Raw genomic sequence first — 21,113 nt, 5'->3', positions numbered from 1 at the left:
CATCGTTATTTTGGGAGGAAAAAGGGGGAAGAACACCATCCCAACCATGAAGCACAGGGGTGGCAGCACCATGTTGTGGGGGTGCTTTGCTGCAGGAGGGACTGGTGCACTTCACAAAATAGATGGCATCATGAGGCAAGAAAATGATGTGGATATATTGAAGCAACATCTCAAGATATCCGTCAGGAAGTTAATGCTTGGTTCAAATGGGTCTTCCAAATGGACAATGACCCCAAGCAGACTTCCAAAGTTGTGGCAAAATGGCTTAAGGACAACAAAGTCAAGGTATTGGAGTGGCCATCACAAAGCCCTGACCTCAATCCTATAGAAAATGTGTGGGCAGAACTGAAAAGGTGTGTGCAAGCAAGGAGGCCTACAAACCTGACTCAGTTACACCAGCTCTGTCAGGAGGAATGGGCCAAAATTCACCCAACTTATTGTGGGAAACTTGTGGAAGGCTACCTGAAACGTTTGACCCAAGTTAAACTATTTAAAGATAATGCTACCAAATACTAATTGAGTGTATGTACATTTCTGACCCACTGGGAATGTGATGAAAGAAATAAAGCTGAAATAAATCATTCTCTCCACTATTATTCTGACATTTTCACATTCTTAAAATAAAGAGGTGATCTAACTGACCTAAAACAGGGAATGTTTCCTAGGATTTTATGTCAGGAATTGTGAAAAACTGAGTTAAATACATTCGGCTAAGGTGTATATCAACTTCCGACTTCAACTGTATGCCCTAATGTCTGTGCCAATAAGAAAGGACGCAAGATTATGGTGGCCAAGGCTAGAAGGTATCAATCACTTACATAGAAGTGGGGTGACTATGTTATGTAAGGGTAAGACTGTATTAAAGCAAAGTACTAAGAATGGAGAGTCAGTTCTTCCATGGAGTTGCTCGGCTTTGCTACTTTTTGTAATAAACTCTATTTGAATTCACAAGCTCTGGTATCTGAGAAATATTTGATTCAATATTTCCACGACACTATCCAAGAGCAGGAATAAGGATCACTGTCCTACGTAATCAAATATTTGAGGTTTTGGTTGTTTATTTATTGTAATTGGTCAATATGGATACCTCTGTTTCTCCCCTCCCCACCCACCCTCTGCTCTTGGTCCTTCCCTCTGCCCTGTGCTGTAGTTTGTGCAGCTGCGTCGGTCGTCGTCGCAGACGAGGAACTTTGCCAAAGCGGTCGTCAATATGGCAGACGCGGTGAGAGCCGTCTGCCTCTGCACACATGCAGACACACACACTAGAGGTTGACATTACCTCGGGTTCATGCAGGTTCTGCAGGACTTCCTCAGGAATGGGAATGAAATCCTAATGTCAAGTTTGGGACAGGATCGACAGTCCTCACAGGAACAGGCAGTACAGGAATAATTTTAAACAGTTTTTTTTAGGAGGACATGTCAGAGTTATAGAATTGTTGTTGGATCAGGACAGTACAGGAAAAACACACACACACACACACTCCATATCCACTTTTCCACTTTTATGTTTCCTTGTTTACTCTAAGATGTTACTGTCCGTATTGATCGTCAGGTTAATATCAGTTGTGTTGATCATCTATCTAATATACATCATAATCAGTTAAAATTTCGTAGTTGTGAAATTTCTTTCAAATGAACTACTGTTCATTACATCATAGTGTTAGTGAAGTAAATCATGTGTAGTAATCTCTTGTGGCAACCTTAACATTCAAATGTTGACCAAAACCGGGTAGCTGATTTTAGTTCTGGGTGCCAAGATTACATGAGTAGTTGTTCTGGCAATGGTTGACTTAGTTGTCATCGTGACTCTTTGACCTCAGATCTACAAGGACCAGCTCAACACGCGGATCGTGCTGGTCGCCATGGAGACGTGGTCATCCCAAAACATGGTGTCCGTGGGCAATGACCCCTTGCTGACCCTGAGGGACTTCATGAAGTACAGGAAGGAGAGCATCAAAGAGCGCAGCGATGCCACACACCTCTTCTCGTGGGTTCTCCCCTCATAACACTTGAAACCATACAGACACAATATAATACACACAATAGTCATATTGATGGAATACCAATGTCCATTCTAGACTTCTATTTCATTCGGTGCTTGATACTGCCTGACGTAAGTGGACAGGGGGAATGTCCAAAGCAACTGTTATAAGCATGTTATTCAGTGGTGTAAAGTACTTAAGTAAAAATACTTTTAAGTACTACTCGAGTAGTGTTTTAGGGTATCTGTACTTTACTTTACTTTACTATTTATATTTTTTGCCATCTAGTTTGCGGAAGGAATAAGGAATTTGATGTATAGCATTTACTTTTACTTTGTACTCTTTCTCAAGTATGACAATTTAGTACTTTTCCTACCACTGTACTTAAGGACATTTTAAACCAGATACTTTTACTCAAGTAGTATTTTACTGGGTAACATTTACTTGAGTCATTTTCTGTTAAGGCATCTTTACTTCTAATCAAGTATGACAATTGAGTACTTTTTCCACCACTGATGTTATTACACCCGTCTTAGTACACGTGACATGTACACCTATACAGTATCCCCTGCACATTGTAAATATGGTATTGGGACTGATCCTGTATATAGATTGTTACTTATGTTCTTCTTATTTGTTATTTTTTTATTTCTTGTGTGTTTTTGTTCTACCTTATGTTATTTTTAGTACTACATTGCTAATCATTACTGCGTTGTTGGGTTTAGAGCTGGCAAAGGCATTTCACTGTTCTTGTGCACCGTACATTAAAACTTGATGATAGCTCCTGTTAATCCCTGTGTGTCCTGTAGGGGGAGGACCTTCCAGAGTAGCCGCAGTGGCACAGCCTACATTGGGGGTATCTGTTCCCTCACGCGGGGAGGAGGAGTCAACGAGGTCAGGCCTTTTTTGTTTTTACAGTCATTGACTCACCCAACTCCACAAAAGAAGCCTATTAGGGCAGGGCTATTCCAATTCGGAGTACAAGACTCCTGAGGCGTAGCCGAGTGAAACCGCCTGTTTGGAAGAAACTAAATATACTGCTTGTGTGTGCGTTTTCTCACTTGTCTTGCATGTGTGTGTTTTAGTACGGCAACGTGGGTCCCATGGCCATCACGTTGTGTCAGAGCCTGGGGCAGAACATTGGCATGATGTGGAACAAGGAGCGCCCTACGGCTGGTAAGACCTGCATTCATCCACTTCAATAACTTCTGTACACACTGTCACAGAAAATAGGACGCAACTCAACCTGGCGCAATGTAAACAGCATAGCAGCTTCTTTTCAAATTCAATCAAATGTTAGTTATTAAGCCCTTTCTTTTACATCAACAGTTGTCGCAAAGTGTGTAACAGCAAGTAAGAAGACCCTGGTTTTGTCCCCAGTCATGTGACATGTCCTTGATTCTCTGGCCCTATAGGGGACTGCAGGTGTCCCGACCCATGGCTGGGCTGCATCATGGAGGACACCGGCTACTATCTTCCTAGGAAGTTCTCACGCTGCAGTGTGGATGAGTACCTTCGCTTTCTCCAGCAGGGTGGGGGCAGCTGCCTCTTCAATAAGCCCAGCAAGGTAAGCTCTGGCTGCGGTTGGTTGGAAATGGTGCAGGGAAGGTGGTGGTGGAGGAAGTTCCATTCTGGGGAATGCCAGGAAACATTCAAACAAAGGCATTGTTTTTGTTTCTCGTGTTGACTCCTGTCCCCCCCCTGTTGTGTTCCTTGTAGCTGCTGGACTCTCCAGAGTGTGGCAATGGCTTTGTGGAGGTGGGGGAGGAGTGTGATTGTGGATCCCATGTGGTGAGTCCTACAATAAAAACCCTTCTGAATGCTTCGGGTCGGGTGGCGCCTAGCCGAAATCGGTTAGGCGAACCGAACGAGCGTGCTTGCGTACTCCCTTAAAAGACCTTCGCTTGGGCCTCCCGCCTGCAGGCTGACTGACTGAGGTCGTCAGGTGAACAGTGTTTCCTCTGACACATTGGTGCGGCTGGCTTCCGGGTTAAGCGGGCGAGTGTTAAGAGGCGGGTCATTTTCGGAAGACGCATGACGCGACCTTCGACTCCCGAGCCTGTCAGGGAGTTGCAGCGATGAGACAAGTTCGAAATGGGGGGGGGGGGGAATAAAAAAATAACACTTTCGCTTGAAAAACAAGAAAAAATCAGCAATAGTACTGTTTGTTTTTTGAGATGCCGAAGCCAGTATACACTTCCTCAAAATAGTCAGAAATAATCTAAGATAACTCAAGAAATCTGTCATTCGTTTTGTAGTTTTTCTGAGGAGATCTTAGTCGTGCAATTTTACATCCAACTAAGGTGTTTGGTGCAGTATATCTCAAGTGAAAAAAATGTGCATGAAACCAAGTCGTCTATCGTAGAATTACATCACACTTCATTAAAGAATCCCTACTGTTGACCAATGACCAACAAAGGGGCATAGACTTCTGTGACCGAAATTCAATAATTCTTTTGTGTACATGAACAGCCTGAAAAACCATTGCTGAAGACAATTTATTTTGTATTTTTAAATCATCATAATATATGCACAAACTGTTCCGAACTGTTTTGAATGGGAAGCATGGCGACGCCTTTAGCCTCTGCGTTTAGTATTGTGTGTTGCTACAAGAGTGTGTGGTATGGTTGCAGGAGTGTGCGCGGAGCGGAGGAGCCTGCTGTAAGAAGTGCACCTTGACCCACGACGCCATGTGCAGCACTGGCCTCTGCTGTAGAGGTTGCAGGGTGAGTACTTACTCTTAAATACACCAGCATTACACTTGTACATGTGTCCACCACTAGGATGACTGTCTTGTTAACTTGTTGCAACTAGACATTTTCCAATTATTATTATTATTATTATTTTTTAACTTTAACTGATATCAGCCACAGTTTGATTGGCATTTCTGACTGAAGTTTTACGTTATTCTCTGCAGTTGTAGTTTTCATGTATAATTACCGTCGCCTATACAATCAAATCGGTGCTGTGAAAATAGTGATGACTTTGTGTGACAGTACGAGCTCAGGGGGGTGGCGTGTCGCGAAGTGACCAACGACTGTGACGTCCCGGAGACGTGTCCCGGAGACTCCAGCCAGGTGAGACGGCTAATACGCTAAGTCAGTGTTCAGGATACCCTCAGTCAGTGTTCAGGATACCCTCATTTTGTACACTACTATTTTACTCGCAGCGCAAAGCCAACCTGAATATACTGTACAATCCCACACACTGCTTGGTTGCAAAGTTTTAAGTTTTGCAATAACCCCTAAAAAAAGTAAGCTCTTAGTGTGGGAACTTTTGTTCTTACTAGATGTGCAAGTATATCCTTTTCAAATCAAATGGTATTGGTCACATACACATGGTTAGCAGATGTTAATGTTAGTGTAGCGAAATGCTTCTAGTTGCGACAGTGCAGTAATCTCCAACAAGTAATCTAACAATTCCCCAACGACTACCTAATACACATAAATCTAAAGGGGTGAATGAGAATGTGTACATATAAATACAGTGGGGCAAAAAAGTATTTAGTCAGCCACCAATTGTGCAAGTTCTCCCACTTAAAAAGATGAGAGAGGCATCATAGGTACACTTAAACTATGACAGACAAAATGAGAAGAAAAAAAATCCAGAAAATCACATTGTAGGATTTTTAATGAATTTATTTGTAAATTGTGGTGGAAAATAAGTATTTGGTCACCTACAAACAAGCAAGATTTCTGGCTCTCACAGACCTGTAACTTCTTCAAGAGGCTCCTCTGTCCTCCACTCGTTACCTGTATTAATGGCACCTGTTTGAACTTGTTATCAGTATAAAAGACACCTGTCCACAACCTCAAACAGTCACATTACAAACTCCACTATGGCCAAGACCAAAGAGCTGTCAAAGGACACCAGAAACAAAATTGTAGACCTGCACCAGGCTGGGAAGACTGAATCTGCAATAGGTAAGCAGCTTGGTTTGAAGAACTCAACTGTGGGAACAATTATTAGGAAATGGAAGACATACAAGACCACTGATAATCTCCCTCAATCTGGGGCTCCACGCAAGAACTCACCCCGTGGGGTCAAAATGATCACAAGAACGGTGAGCAAAAATCTCAGAACCACACGGGGGGACCTAGTGAATGACCTGCAGAGAGCTGGGACCAAAGTAACAAAGCCTACCATCAGTAACACACTACGCCGCCAGGGACTCAAATCCTGCAGTGCCAGACGTGTCCCCCTTTGGAGGACAAAGAATGCTGAGTTGCATCCAAAGAACACCATACCTACTGTGAAGCATGGGGGTGGAAACATCATGCTTTGGGGCTGTTTTTCTGCATAGGGACCAGGACGACTGATCCGTGTAAAGGAAAGAATGAATGGGGCCATGTATCGTGAGATTTTGAATGAAACCCCCTTCCATCAGCAAGGGCATTGAAGATGAAACGTGGCTGGGTCTTTCAGCATGACAATGATCCCAAACACACCGCCCGGGCAACGAAGGAGTGGCTTCGTAAGAAACATTTCAAGGTCCTGGAGTGGCCTAGCCAGTCTCCAGATCTCAACCCCATAGAAAATCTTTGGAGGGAGTTGAAAGTCCGTGTTGCCCAGCAACAGCCCCAAAACATCACTGCTCTAGAGGAGATGTGCATGGAGGAATGGACCAAAATACCAGCAACAGTGTGTGAAAACCTTGTGAAGACTTACAGAAAACGTTTGACCTCTGTCATTGCCAACAAAGGGTATATAATAAAGTATTGAGATAAACTTTTGTTATTGACCAAATACTTATTTTCCACCATAATTTGCAAATAAATTCATGAAAAATCCTACAATGTGATTTTATGGATTTTGTTTTCTCATTTTGTCTGTCATAGTTGAAGTGTACCTATGATGCAAATTACAGGCCTCTCTCATATTTTTAAATGGGAGAACTTGCACAATTGGTGGCTGACTAAATACTTTTTTCCCCCACTGTATATGGATGAGCGATGGCTGGTTTAATATACAGTATATACATATGATATGAGTAATGTAAGATGGAAACATTATTTAGTGGTATTGTTTAAAGTGACGAGTGATCCATTTATTAAAGTGGCCAGTGATTGGGTGTCAATGTAGGCAGCAGCCTCTCTGAGTTAGTGATTTCTGTTTAACAGTCTGATGGCCTTGAGATAGAAGCTGTTTTTCAGTCTCTCGGTTCAGGCTTTGATGCACCTGTACTGACCTCGCCTTCTGGATGGTATCGGTGTGAACAGGCAGTGGCTCGGGTGGTTGTTGTCCTTGATGATCTTTTTGGCCTTCCTGTGACATCGGGTGCTTTAGGTGTCCTGGATGGCAGGTATGTTCCCCCCGGTGATGCATTGTGCAGACCGCACCACCCTCTGGAGAGCCTTGCGGTGTAGGGCGGTGCAGTTGCCGTATCAGGCTGTGATACAGCCCGATTTGTAGGAGTTTGTCAGGGTTTCAGCCTCCTGAGCCAAATTTCTTCAGCCTCCGGAGGTTGAAGAGGCGCTGTTATGTCTATGTGGGTGGACCACACTGTCTATGTGGGTGGACCATTTCAGTTTGTCTGTGATGTGTATGCCGAGGAACTTAAAATTTTCCACCTTCTCCACTGCTGTCCCGTCGATGTGGATAGGAGGGCGCTCCCTCTGCTGTTTCCTGAAGTCCACGATCATCTCCTTTGTTTTGTTGACATTGAGTGAGAGGTTGTTTTCCTGACACCACACTCCGAGTGCCCTCACCTCCTCCCTGTAGGCGGTCTCATTGTTGTTGGCAATCAAGCCCACTACTGTTGTCATCTGCAAACTTGATGATTGAGTTGGAGACGTGCATGGCCACGCAGTCGTGGGTGAACAGGGACTACAGGAGGGGGCTGAGCACGCACCCTTGTGGGGCCCCAGTGTTGAGGGTCAGCGAAGTGGAGATGCCTACCTTAACCACCTGGGGGCAGCCAGTCAAAGTCCAGGACCCAATTGCACAGGGTGTGGTTGAGACCCAGTGCCTCCAGCTTGATGATGAGCTTGCTGAGCTGTAGTCAATGAACAGCATTCTTACAAAGGTATTCCTCTTGTCCAGATGGGATAGGACAGTGTGCAGTGTGATGCCGATTGCATCGTCTGTGGACCTGTTGGTGCGGTATGCAAACTGAAGTGGGTCTAGGGTGGCCGGTATGATGGCGTCGTGGTCTGATTTGCCCGAGGGCAGGGGAGGGCTCTGAATGCATCGCGGAAGTTAAAGTAGCAGTGATCGAGTGTATTACCCCTGCGAGTACTGCAATCAATATGCTGATATAATTTAGGCAACCTTGTTCTTAAATTTGCTTTGTTAAAATCCCCAGCTACAATAAATGCAGCCTCCGGATATATGGTTTCCAGTTTACATAGAGTCCAATGAAGTTACCGGATGGCCGTCTTGGTGTCTGCTTGAGGGGGAATGTATTACCTCTTGGGAGGTAATGTGGCTGGCATTTGATTGTAAGGAATTCTAGGTCGGGTGAGCAGAAGGACTTGAGTTCCTGTATGTTGTTATGATAACACCATGAGTCGTTAATCATATAGCATACACGCGCGCCCTTCCTCTTCCCAGAGAGGTGTTTATCTCTGTCGGCTCGATGCATGGAGAAGGCCACTGGCTGAACCGATTCCGACAACATCTCCCGAGAGAGCCACGTTTCCTTGAAACAGAGAATGTTAGTCTCTGATGTTTCTCTGGAAGGTAACCCTTGCTCAAATTTCGTCTACCTTGTTGTCAAGCGACTGGACATTGGCGAGTAGTATACGCCGCTCCGTTTGCCCCTTCTGCAGAGCTGTTGTTTTGGGTCAGCTTCTGTGATTTAGATCCATTGTCCTGGGTGGTGGTCCAAATAGAGGATCTGCTTCGGGAAAGTCGTATTCCTGGTCGCAATGTTGGCAAGTTGCCGTCGCTCTTATATTCAATAGTTATTCCCGGCTGTATGTACTAAGGATTAAGATTTCCTTGGGTAACAATGTAAGAAATAATACCTAAAAAACAAAAAAAATACGGCATAGTTTCCTAAGGACTCGAAGCAGGGCGACCATCTCTGTCGGGGGCCATCTTGGTGGTAGGCTGTTCCTTGCTGGGATGTAGCCTACCATACAATTGAACATGTCAACGAGGCTAATTTATACACTCTGTTGTTCCTCTTCTGCAGTGTCCTCATAATGTCCACAAACTGGATGGTTACATGTGTGAAGCTGGCCAGGTAACTGAATCCAACATAAAGGCTTTTATGACCACATTTTTGTCTGGATCTGTCTCTTTTTTTTTGTAGATATACAAATAATACTGTACCTCTAATACATATAATACTCTCTTGTACTCTCTCTCGATCTCTCCTCTCTGTCTATCTCTCTCACTCTCTCCTCTCTCTCCCAGGGTCGTTGTTTCGGAGGTCGCTGTAAGACCAGAGATGGACAGTGCAGAGGTCTCTGGGGCCACAGTGAGTAATAACAAAGATTATCTATATACTGACAATATACTGGTCTGACCGCTCTAACAATGGAAATGACCATCCAGGCTGTATCACAAACGGCCGTGATTGGGAGTCCCATCGGGCGGCGCACAATTGGCCCAGCATTGTCCGGGTTTGGCCGGTGTCGGCTGTCATTGTAAAATAATAATTTGTTCTTAACTGACTTGCCTAGTTAAATAAAGGTTGAATATTATACATATATTTTTAAATACAATAAAATAAAATATTCACCTCCATACAGAAATCTCAACTTGGGCTGCTTTTCTACTTTTAATGCCCTCTGCTGGATATGTCAGGAATTGCATGGCAGTGTAATTTATAGATCCACACTCATTTATATTATAGGTCCTGAAATACTCGCAGTTGTCATGTTATAATTCACACCACACATTTATGATGATGATGCCATGACATTGCCATCAGTTAAGTACTGCAATAAAGTATAGCGAAGTGAAATAACATGGTGCTGCAAAATGTGTGTGTGTGCTTTTGCGTGTGTTTCAGACTCAGCCGACCGTTTCTGCTATGAGAAGCTGAACTCCGAGGGCACAGAGAAGGGCAACTGTGGCCGTGACGCCAGTGGCCAGGGCTGGGTGCAGTGCAACAAGCAGTGAGTGACCACAGACCTCTTTAAACCTCACACTTTCTTATGTACACCGTGTACCTCACTCTTAAAGCACACGCCATGTTTGACACATTGTCCTGGGCAGAAACTTCTCTCCCCCCCCTCTCTTTTTCTTTCTCTCGCTCCCTCCCCTCTCTCTCACTCACTCTCTACTCCCTGCCCCTCTCTCTCGCTTCCTCTCCTCTTTCTCTTCTCTTCTCTTCTCCTCTCACTCACTACTCCCTGCCCCTCTATCTCGCTTTCTCTTCTTCCGCTCTCTTTCTCTCCCTCCCTCTGTATCTTTGTGTCCTCCCCCTCTCAGGGATGTGCTCTGTGGGTTCCTGCTGTGTACTAACATGTCTGCTAAGCCGAGGTTTGGAGATCTGCAGGGGGACCTCACCAGCCTAACCATCTACCACCAGAACAGATACCTGGACTGCCGGTGAGCCCGAAAGAGAGAGAGCGAGAGAGAGAGGGAGAGAGAGAAAAAAAGTGAGAGTGTGAAAGGAGGAGAGCAAAAACAAGTGTAAGTGACAGAGGAATGAGGTTGAGGTGAAAGTGAGAAGGGGAGAAGAGGAAGAGTGATAAAGGAGAGAAAGAGCGAGGTCAACTGATCCTGTAAGGAAGGAAAGGATGTGAGTTAAACAGACACCTCGCTATCTGCCACAGTGATCAAATAGGTTTGATGGACTGTTGTTCGAGTAACCTTACCGTTGCAGTTGTGTTAATTCACATGATGTTCTCGTACACTGATTGCTTGCAAAGTTACTTTTATATTTCAAAATGCCCTAGTTTTAATATTTTTGAAGTATAAATATGTGATACATAAATATTCTTAAAGTATAATATGATGCCAGTGCTTTTATTTGGGCCGTAGCTGTCAAGAGCGCAGTATCAGCACCTCTAATTTCTGGTGAGTTACGCACCAGTTTCTCTATAAAACAAAGTAGCCTATCGTCGGACTAGATTCACACACTGAGGCAAAAAAAATGTAGATCAAAGCGGGATCTGCATTGAATAGCGATAGTGAGCGGGCATTAATTTCCTGATAACTGGTTTGCGGCTAGTCTGTCAATCTGTGCGTGACAGTAGACCGTTCGAGATTGTGCCAACCTAAATGCAACATGACGCACTCTTCCAAATTGTCAAATTAGGGTTTGTAAGGTCATGGAAATTAGTTTCCTATTTTTTGTAATTCATGAATGCACACTTTTACGTATCAGTCATCATTGGAATGACTCTTCAGTGGCTGTCTGCGTGTGCCAGTGCGAGTGGGCCGTTGCCGGAAGAGCGAGAGCGCGACCTTTCAGCAGCAGGTATAAAATAATGACAGACTACAGACAACATATTATCTCGCTAGTTAACTATCTCTAACTAAGCATTAATGTGGCTGTCGCCTTTCCACCGGCTCTATAGTAGAGGGCCTAAATAAATCTGCACCGTTTGGAAGATAGGGATTCCCCTCAGTTAAACAGAAGGCAGCGATGTAATTGCGGCAACATTACAAATATTCCAATAGCCCAATTGACAAATAACTTGCTGTGCACAGATCTGCCCTGAAACATGAAAATTTGAGCCTTATATATAAACACATCTAGTTAGATAGCCTATCTTACTTTGAAGTAGCCTACCTTTTCCGTTTGATCCCGGATTCATTTCAATTAGGGAATCCTTTTTTATAAAGACCAAAGTATTTGGTTGTAATGTATTTTATTTGAAGGGTAGCAACCATCCTCCAGGATAGCTTAAGGGCTTTTGTTCAAGATCTTGTCTAACCACATTGTAGCCTAAACATCAGCTGCTCAACAGGACCTTGGTGAGCAGACTTGGGTGGTTTCAGGGTTGGATCAAAAGCCTGCACACCCAGGAGCTGCACAGATAGAGGGTTGACCAACTGTTGACATGTGACTAACAGTGCAGTTCTACTTTTGGGGGGGGGTTAAGTGCCTTGATCAATGGCACAACAGCAGGAGATGGAAGGCCTATGTGGGATCAGACACGCAGCCTGCCAGTGTAAAAAAAAGAAGCTTACTTTTACATGTAGGCTATGACAACGGTAATACAAATTTGGTTGAAGGTCATGGGGAACTCATGGAGAAGGTGTATGAACCTGTAACAGTGAATAATCAGAAATCTCTATAGCAAAATGTAATTTGCGAATTTTGGTGGGCATAGTCTGGTGGACCGACGTGGAGAAAGACAGCTCCTCCACCTCTTTCATCCCAAGTCAACTTCTTTCATCCCAAGTTGAGCACTGGACATACCAATATGATGAGCGTTGTTCAGTTAGTGGCCCATTCTAACCACCTGGTCCTGTGTTGGTTCAGTGGCGGCCACGCGGTGCTGGAGGATGGCTCAGACCTGGGCTATGTGGAGGACGGGACGCCCTGCGGTCCCAACATGATGTGCCTGGACCGCCGCTGCCTCCCCGTGCCCACCTTCAACCTCAGCACCTGCCCCGGATCCAGCATCTGCTCTCACCATGGGGTGAGTTGGCTCGCCATGTTGTGACATCACTTGGGGAGGTTTGGATTAACAATGTGTTGATCTGGGTCGTATTCATCAGTCACCAAGCAAAATAAAATGGAGGGACTGTCTGTACTTTAAACATTTTGCTATGGTGTGCCCGACTAAACACACAAACCTGAATTCAGAGTTGTTTGGTTTGAGTGTAGGATTTGTATCTCGATCGATACTACTAATATTGGTTGTTGTTCATGATATGTATTCCTTAACTGTTCTGATAATGCTATTCATGTTAATTCACACAATGAATTCATTGATTGTTGATGAATTCATGTTCTTGTGGTTTTGAAATGCTGTTAGATTGTGTTGTTAATATTTATCGACCCCCCCCTCTCTCTCCCCAGACCTGCAGTAATGAGGTGAGGTGTATTTGTGACACGGACTACACTGGGAAAGACTGCAGCGTCTATGACCCAATCCCTGACCCCACCCCTCCAGAGGGCCCTGAGAAATATAAGGGTTCGTACCTTGCCACTCCCTACATTAGTATACTATCTCCCTACATTAGTATACTAACTCCCTACATGAGTATACTATCTCCCTACATGAGTATACTATCTCCCTACATGAGTATACTATCTCCCTACATGAGTATACTATCTCCCTACATTAGTATACTATCTCCCTACATTAGTATACTATCTCCCTACATTAGTATACTATCTCCCTACATTAGTGTACTATGTCTCAAAACATCCCTGAGAATGTCTCAATGTCCATGAGGTGGGGATTATAATTTTTTTCTTTATGATTACTGAAGAACACAGAGGGAAAAAAACAACTTTTTTTTTGAAAGAATGATGTTTAGCAATAACAGTTTACCAATGCAAATGAATAGTGACTGTTCTATTATTCTAGTGCAGGCCTCAATGAAAGTTTTCAATTTGGATAACATGGAGAACTACCTTGAGAAGTGCTGGAAAATGAGCACGAGCACTGGCAACCTCAAGAAAAGGACTTTGGCATTGTGAAATCATGCAGAAGTCCCTTTCTAAAACTCACAAATGAAATTGGTGCAGTACAGTGGGAAGGGACAGTAGATACACATTTGGAATGAACATGTTTTGTTTATTGGACAATTCTAGAAGCCCCAGTGAGGTTTTGGGATCAAGACATTGTTTCCTTCTCTGACTGAGGCAATTGAAAAATGTTAGCTCAACATTTGAAAAGAGAGGAGCAATTAAATAAAGAAATCAAATGACATTGAGAGTGGATTTTAATTAGCTCGACTGGAATTGCAAATGGCCTTTTCAATTCCACTTTCAACAAATGAAACAAGAAGCAGACAGTTTGATAGACAAGGCAGTAAAATCAGAGCTGAACATTTTACTATGGGCCCATCCCCTTTGACAAACTTTTCGACGTCTTCCATACATACCCATTTGATCAAGCATTTTGATGTATAATTTAGAAGAAGTCACTGACAACATGACGGTTATATGTGAGTGCAATTTAAATTGTTGTTGTTAAAATATATACACTGCTCAAAAAAAATTAAGGGAACACTAAAATAACACATCCTAGATCTGAATGAATGAAATATTCTTATTAAATCCTTTTTTCTTTACATAGTTGAATGTGCTGACATCAAAATCACACAAAAATGATCAATGGAAATCAAATTGATCAACCCATGAAGGTCTGGATTTGGAGTCACACTCGGAATTAAAGTGGAAAACCACACTACAGGCTGATCCAACTTTGATGTAATGTCCTTAAAACAAGTCAAAATGAGGGTCAGTAGTGTGTGTGGCCTCCGCGTGCCTGTATGACCTCCCTACAACGCCTGGGCATGCTCCTGATGAGGTGGCGGATGGTCTCCTGAGGGATCTCCTCCCAGATCTGGACTAAAGCATCCGCCAACTCCTGGACAGTCTGTGGTGGATGGAGCGAGACATGATGTCCCAGATGTGCTCAATTGGATTCAAGTTTGGGGAACGGGCGGGCCAGTCCGTAGCATCAATGCCTTCCTCTTGCAGGAACTGCTGACACACTCCAGTCACATGAGGTCTAGCATTGTCTTGGATTAGGAGGAACCCAGGGCCAACCGAATCAGCATATGGTCTCACAAGGGGTCTGAGGATCTCATCTCAGTACCTAATGGCAGTCAGGCTACCTCTGGCGAGCACATGGAGGGCTGTGCGGCCCCCCAAAGAAATGCCACCCCACACCATGACTGACCCACCGCCAAACCGGTCATGCTGGAGGATGTTGCAGGCAGCAGAACGTTCTCCACGGCTTCTCCAGACTCTGTCACGTCTGTCACATGTGCTCAGTGTGAACCTGCTTTCATCTGTGAAGAGCACAGGGCGCCAGTGGCGAATTTGCCAATCTTGGTGTTCTCTGGCAAATGCCAAACGTCCTGCACGGTGTTGGGCTGTAAGCACAACCCCCACCTGTGGACGTCGGGCCCTCATACCACCCTCATGGAGTCTGTTTCTGACCGTTTGAGCAGACACATGCACATTTGTGGCCTGCTGGAGGTCATTTTGCAGGGCTCTGGCAGTGCTCCTCCTGCTCCTCCTTGCACAAAGGCGGAGGTAGCGGTCCTGCTGCTGGGTTGTTGCCCTCCTACGGCCTCCTCCACATCTCCTGATGTACTGGCCTGTCTCCTGGTAGCGCCTCCATGCTCTGGACACTACGCTGACAGACACAGCAAACCTTCTTGTCACAGCTCGCATTGATGTCCCATCCTGGATGAGCTGCACTACCTGAGCCACTTTTGTGGGTTGTAGACTCCGTCTCATGCTACCACTAGAGTGAAAGCACCGCCAGCATTCAAAAATGACCAAAACATCAGCCAGGAAGCATGGGAACTGAGAAGTGGTCTATGGTCACCACCTGCAGAACCACTCCTTTATTGGGGGTGTCTTGCTAATTGCCTATAATTTCCACCTGTTGTCTATTCCATTTGCACAACAGCATGTGAAATGTATTGTCAATCAGTGTTGCTTCCTAAGTGGACAGTTTGATTTCACAGAAGTGTGATTGACTTGGAGTTACATTGTGTTGTTTAAGTGTTCCCTTTATTTTTTTGAGCAGTGTATATTTGAGAGAGAGTAGATGAATGTATAGTTGGACTCCAGTACCTATACATTGGACACAGAATAGATATTTGTGACAACATTTTTATTCAAAATTGCTAAAAGGAAAATCTAATTTAATGAACCACGAAGAATGGAATAAAATGCAGAAATCCCTTCCAATCTGAAACTAACATTTTAAAAGCCCTCTTTGCTGGGTGGAGATTATTTATGCAGAAATGAAGTAATAGGTGTTTACATGCCACACTTACCACTGTCTCAATGAGATTTTATTTATACTCGATTGCTTGAGCTGATGACGGGTGCATTCATGTAGTCTCAACCCGGTGCTCGTATGTAAGGTCCACCCGCCTGTCTGTATATGATTGTGACATAAATATTGATTTAAAAGTCCTGAAATGGACAGGATGCTTACCAAACCTGCTATCCAGCTGGCCACTTAGCTCATATCCTTCAGCACAAGGAAAATAAACCAAAAATCATCCGACTTGCAAACTGACTTTAACTGATAGTCAGAATCGATACACAAATATTGACATACAGTGTCTTCAGAAAGTCATACCCCTTGACCTATTTCACATTTTATATTACAGCCTGAATTCAAAATGAATTACATTATTTTGCCTTCTCATCTATCAACACACAGTACCTTATAACGACAAAGTTAAAATATGTTAGAAATGTTAGCAAATTTATTGAAAATTAAATTCAGAAATATCGAATTAACATACATTAAGTATTCACACCCCTGAGTCAATACTTTGTAGGAGCACCTTTTGGGAGCGATTACAACTGTGAGTCTTTCTGGGCAAGTCTCTTTTTGAGAGCTTCCCACACCTGGATTGTGCAACATTTGCCCATTTATTATTTTCAAAATTCTTCATGCTCTGTCAAATTGGTTGTTGATCATTGCTAGACAACCATTTGTAGATCTTGTCATAGATTTTCAAGTAGATTTAAGTCAAAACTGTAACTTGGCCACTCAGGAACATTCACTGTCTTCTATGTAAACAGCTCCAGTGTAGATTTGGCCTCATGTTTAGGTTATGGTCCTGCTGAAAGGTGAATGCATTTCCCAGTGTCTGGCGTAAAGCAGACTGAACCAGGTTTTCCTCTAGGATTTTGCCTCTGCTTAACTCTGTTCAATTAGTTTTTTTTATCCTGAAAAACTCCCCAGTCCTTAACAATTACAATCATACCCATAACATGATGCAGCAACCACTTTACTTGATCATATGGAGAGTGGTACTCAGTAATGTTTTGTATTGGATTTGCCCCAAACATAATACTTTGTATTCAGGACAAAAATGTAATTGCTTTGCCACATTTTTGGCAGTATTACTGTAGTGCCTTGTTGCAAACAGAAGGTATGTTGGAATATTTGTATTTTGTACAGGCTTCCTTCTTTTCACTATGTCATTTAGAATAGTAATGTGGAGTAACTACAGTCGTGGCCAAAAGTTTTGAGAATGTTAATATTAATTTTCACAAAGTCTGCTGCCTCAGTTTGTATGATGGCAATTTGCATATACTCCAGAATGTTATGAAGAGTGATCAGATGAATTGCAATTAATTGCAAAGTCCCTCTTTGTCATGCAAATGAACTGAATCCCCCAAAAATCAAATTTCAGCCCTGCCACAAAAGGACCAGCTGACAGCATGTCAGTGATTCTCTCGTTAACACAGGTGTGAGTGTTGACGAGGACAAGACTGGAGATCACTCTGTCATGCTGATTGAGTTCGAATAACAGACTGGAAGCTTCAAAAGGAGGGTGGTGCTTGGAATCATTGTTCTTCCTCTGTCAACCATGGTTACCTGCAAGGAGACACGTGCCGTCATCATTGCTTTGCACAAAAAGGGCTTCACAGGCGAGGATATTGCTGAAGGTAAGATTGCACCAAAAATCAACCATTTATCGGAACATCAAGAACTTCAAGGAGAGTGGTTCAACTGTTGTGAAGAAGGCTTCAGGGCGCCGAAGAAAGTCCAGCAAGCGCCAGGACCGTCTCCTAAAGTTGATTCAGCTGCGGGATCGGGGCACCGCCAGAACAGAGCTTGCTCAGGAATGGCATCAGGTAGGTGTGAGTGCATCTGCACGCACAGTGAGGTGAAGACTTTTGGAGGATGGCCTGTTGTCAAGAAGGGCAGCAAAGAAGCCCCTTCTCTCCAGGAAAAACATCAGGGACAGAATGATGTTCTGCAGAAGGTACAGGGATTGGACTGCTGAGGACTGGGGTAAAGTCATTTTCTCTGATGAATCACCTTTCCGGTTGTTTGGGGAATCCGGAAAAAAGCTTGTCCGGAGAAGACAAGGTGAGCGCTACCATCAGTCCTGTGTCATGCCAACAGTAAAGCATCCTGAGACCATTCATGTGTGGGGTTGCTTCTCAGCCAAGGGAGTGGGCTCACTCACAATTTTGCCTAAGAACACAGCCATGAATAAAGAATGGTACCAACACATCCTCCCAGAGCAACTTCTCCCAACCACCCAGGAACAGTTTGGTGATGAACAATGCCTTTTCCAGCATGATGGAGCACCTTGCCATCAAAGGCAAGGCAAAAGTGATAACTAAGTGGCTCGGGGAACAAAACATTGATATTGTGGCTCCATGGCCAGGAAACTCCTCAGACCTTAACCCATTGAGAACTTGTGGTCAATCCTCAAGAGGTGGGTGGACAAACAAAGCCCCACAACTTCTGACAAACTCCAAGCTTTGATTAGGCAAGAACGGGCTGCCATCAGTGTGGCCCAGAAGTGAATTGACAGCATGTCAGGGCGGATTACAGAGGTCTTGAAAAAGAAGGGTCAATACTGCAAATATTGACTCTGCATCAACTTCATGTAATTGTCAATAAAAGCCTTTGACACGTATGAAATGCTTCAGTATTCCACAAAAAAATATCTAAAGACATTGAAGCAGCAAACTTTGTGGAAATTAATATTTGTGTCATTCTCAAAACTTTTTGCCACGACTGTACAATGTTGTTGATCCATCCTCAGTTTTTTCCTATCAAAGCCATTAAACTCTTAACTGTTTTAAAGTCACCATTGGACACATTGTGAAATCCCTGAGCGGTTTCCTTCCTCTCCGGCAACTTAGTTAGGAAGCACGGCTGTACTTTGGAAATGACTGGGTGTCACCATCTAAAGTGTAATTAATAACTTCAACATGCTCAAAGGGATATTCAGTGTCTGCTTTTTTATTTTTTTTAACCATTTTTACCAATAGATGCCATTTGTGAGGCATGGGAAAACATCCCTGGTCTTTGTGGTTGAATCTGTGTTTGAAATTCACTGCTCGGCTGAGGGACCTTACAGATAATCGTATGGATACAGAGAGGAAGTAGTCATTAAAAATCATGTTAAACACTATTATTGCGCACACAGAGTGAGTCCATGCAACCTATTATGTGACTTGTTTGGCACATTTTTCCTCCTGAACATATTTAGGCTTGCCATAACAAAGGGGTTGAATGATATTTCAGCTTTTTGTAATTTTTTTATTAATTTGTAAATATTTTGAAAAACATAATTCCACTTCCAAATTACGGGGTATTATTGTTTGTTGGCCAGTGACAAAAAAACTAAATTGAATACATTTTTCATTCAGGCTGTAACAGAACAAAATGTTGAAAAAGTCAAGGTGTGTGAATACTTTGAAGCCACTGTGAAACTACTAAATACTCCTATGTTTATAATGGATTAAAAAACACAGCACCGTTCAGTTTGTGTGTTTTGCAGAGAGAAATTCCCCACCTCGAAACAGCATCAGTTATTTCCTTGTAGTTTGGTCCTGAGACATGCACGTAAGACAGAAAAGGGTTGAACAGGCAGAAGTATCACGTTGTCCTCTTCTCCATCTCTTTCTCCCGGCTCTCTGACAACAACATCTTCTCTCCAACTGTTCAGAAGGTGTACAGCGTTTCTTCTGGTTCTCTGAAGTCTGCTGGGTGGTCTTCTTTTTTTGTTGTTGGTCTTTCCCCTATTTTAACCCCCCCCCCCCCCCCCCCCTCCCTCTACGCAGGTCCCAGTGGCACCAATATCATCATAGGCTCCATCGCAGGGGCAATTCTGTTGGCAGCTATAGTCCTAGGGGGGACCGGATGGGGATTTAAGTAAGAGTTCTATCTGCCTCAGAGTTCTAATGCCTCTGAGTGTTTACATTCCTGTGTGCTTCTAACAGCGGACACGCGTTCCCGCAAGCGCCCATCGAATGCTTATTTTAACCCAAAATGCTCATGCATGTTACCGTGTAGGTGCCTGCATTTATGCCTACGTTATACATTGTACGAAATGAATGCATGTCAAAAGGTCTCAATGCATACTGTATGCTTCACTCGTTACTCAATTCCTGCACATACTGTAGGTGGACACTGGATGCTTACTTTACCTTACAACACATGCAATGCCCAGTGAATGCTAATTTACCTTGACCTCTGACCTACATTTTCCTGTCTGTAGTGGCCAATCCTGCTCCATATGGCTGTCTTGGATGCTTTCATATTGCTTTCTCAATGAATGTGTTGTGCTATGCTTATGCAATTGTATGCTATAAGGTTGACATGCTTGTAAGCTATGCTAGCATACTATGCTATGCAAGTGATTTTCTCAAATGGTAGGTTATGGCAGTCCTGTACTGTTGTCATTAGAATCCTGATTTTTTGCCTGTCTGTTCTTGCGCTAAGTTTCTAGCAAAGCAGGGACTGCATGTGTTCATATCACTACAATATGACCCATAGCCAAAAGGTAAATGTTCTCTCTCTCTCTCTCTCTCTCTCTCTGTGTTGCCATGGATACAGGAACATCCGAAGAGGAAGGTATGACCCCGCCCAACAGGCTATGGTCTGATGGGAACTCATCCCAAATTACCTCCCATGTTTCGTTCACCCTAGTCCCGAATCCTATAGTCCCTCATCCATATAGGCACCTATCCTGCTATCTCTATCCTAACCCATTTCAATTAGGCTAGTCCCACTATCTCTAGTCTCTTATCCTAGTACCCAAATCCTGGGTGCTAGTTTGTAAAGTTTGCTTAATTTTTGTATTACACTTCAATATAAAAATGTACTTTCCATGTCCTAGTACCCTATCCACGCCTGTTAAATCCCATTTCACACCCTAGTTTCTTACATATGTATACTATATAATACCACTATCTCACTGTGCTACTCTCAATGGACTTCACTACCATTCATATGGACAGTTTTACCAGATACAGGTTAAGACCTAGTCCTGGACTAAAATGCACTTTCAATGGAGATTTTTTAAATCGAGGACTAGGCTTAATCTGGGTCTGGAAAACTGGTCTATAGTGTTTAGCCGCTATCTGTATAGGCGGTTTGCGTTTTGCGTCCCACAGCCACATATCACACGGTCGTGTCAGCCCACACTGGCTCTGTATGGTTGACTTCGATTGGCTGTCCTGGATACCCAATCAGATGAGGCAAATAAAAGCTGAACAAGTATTTTTGAAGTGAGAGTGTCGGTTGTCAATAG

General features: G+C 43.6%; 1 protein-coding gene across 2 annotated transcripts in view; it reads left to right on the top strand.

Annotated features, from left to right (window-relative positions):
* Window positions 1-21,113, top strand: part of LOC115106623 (disintegrin and metalloproteinase domain-containing protein 11) — a 56,260-nt gene that overhangs the window by 30,954 nt on the left and 4,193 nt on the right. The window contains exons 10-25 of one of the 2 annotated variants that reach the window (XM_029629534.2): window positions 1,151-1,222; window positions 1,821-1,987; window positions 2,792-2,876; window positions 3,068-3,158; window positions 3,398-3,549; window positions 3,702-3,773; window positions 4,616-4,708; window positions 4,979-5,059; window positions 9,121-9,171; window positions 9,345-9,408; window positions 9,946-10,051; window positions 10,368-10,487; window positions 12,373-12,532; window positions 12,916-13,030; window positions 19,642-19,732; window positions 20,417-20,434. In XM_029629534.2, the coding sequence (XP_029485394.2) occupies window positions 1,151-1,222; window positions 1,821-1,987; window positions 2,792-2,876; window positions 3,068-3,158; window positions 3,398-3,549; window positions 3,702-3,773; window positions 4,616-4,708; window positions 4,979-5,059; window positions 9,121-9,171; window positions 9,345-9,408; window positions 9,946-10,051; window positions 10,368-10,487; window positions 12,373-12,532; window positions 12,916-13,030; window positions 19,642-19,732; window positions 20,417-20,434 (1,538 nt within the window). Of the gene's footprint in view, window positions 1-1,150; window positions 1,223-1,820; window positions 1,988-2,791; window positions 2,877-3,067; window positions 3,159-3,397; window positions 3,550-3,701; window positions 3,774-4,615; window positions 4,709-4,978; window positions 5,060-9,120; window positions 9,172-9,344; window positions 9,409-9,945; window positions 10,052-10,367; window positions 10,488-12,372; window positions 12,533-12,915; window positions 13,031-19,641; window positions 19,733-20,416; window positions 21,083-21,113 lie in introns of those variants that run through there. The other variant, XM_029629533.2, reaches the window with a different exon arrangement.

Source organism: Oncorhynchus nerka, linkage group LG23, assembly GCF_034236695.1.
Source record: "Oncorhynchus nerka isolate Pitt River linkage group LG23, Oner_Uvic_2.0, whole genome shotgun sequence".
NCBI lineage: Eukaryota > Metazoa > Chordata > Actinopteri > Salmoniformes > Salmonidae > Oncorhynchus > Oncorhynchus nerka.
Note: the sequence above shows the minus strand (reverse complement) of the source record. Positions and strands in the feature narration are given on the sequence as shown.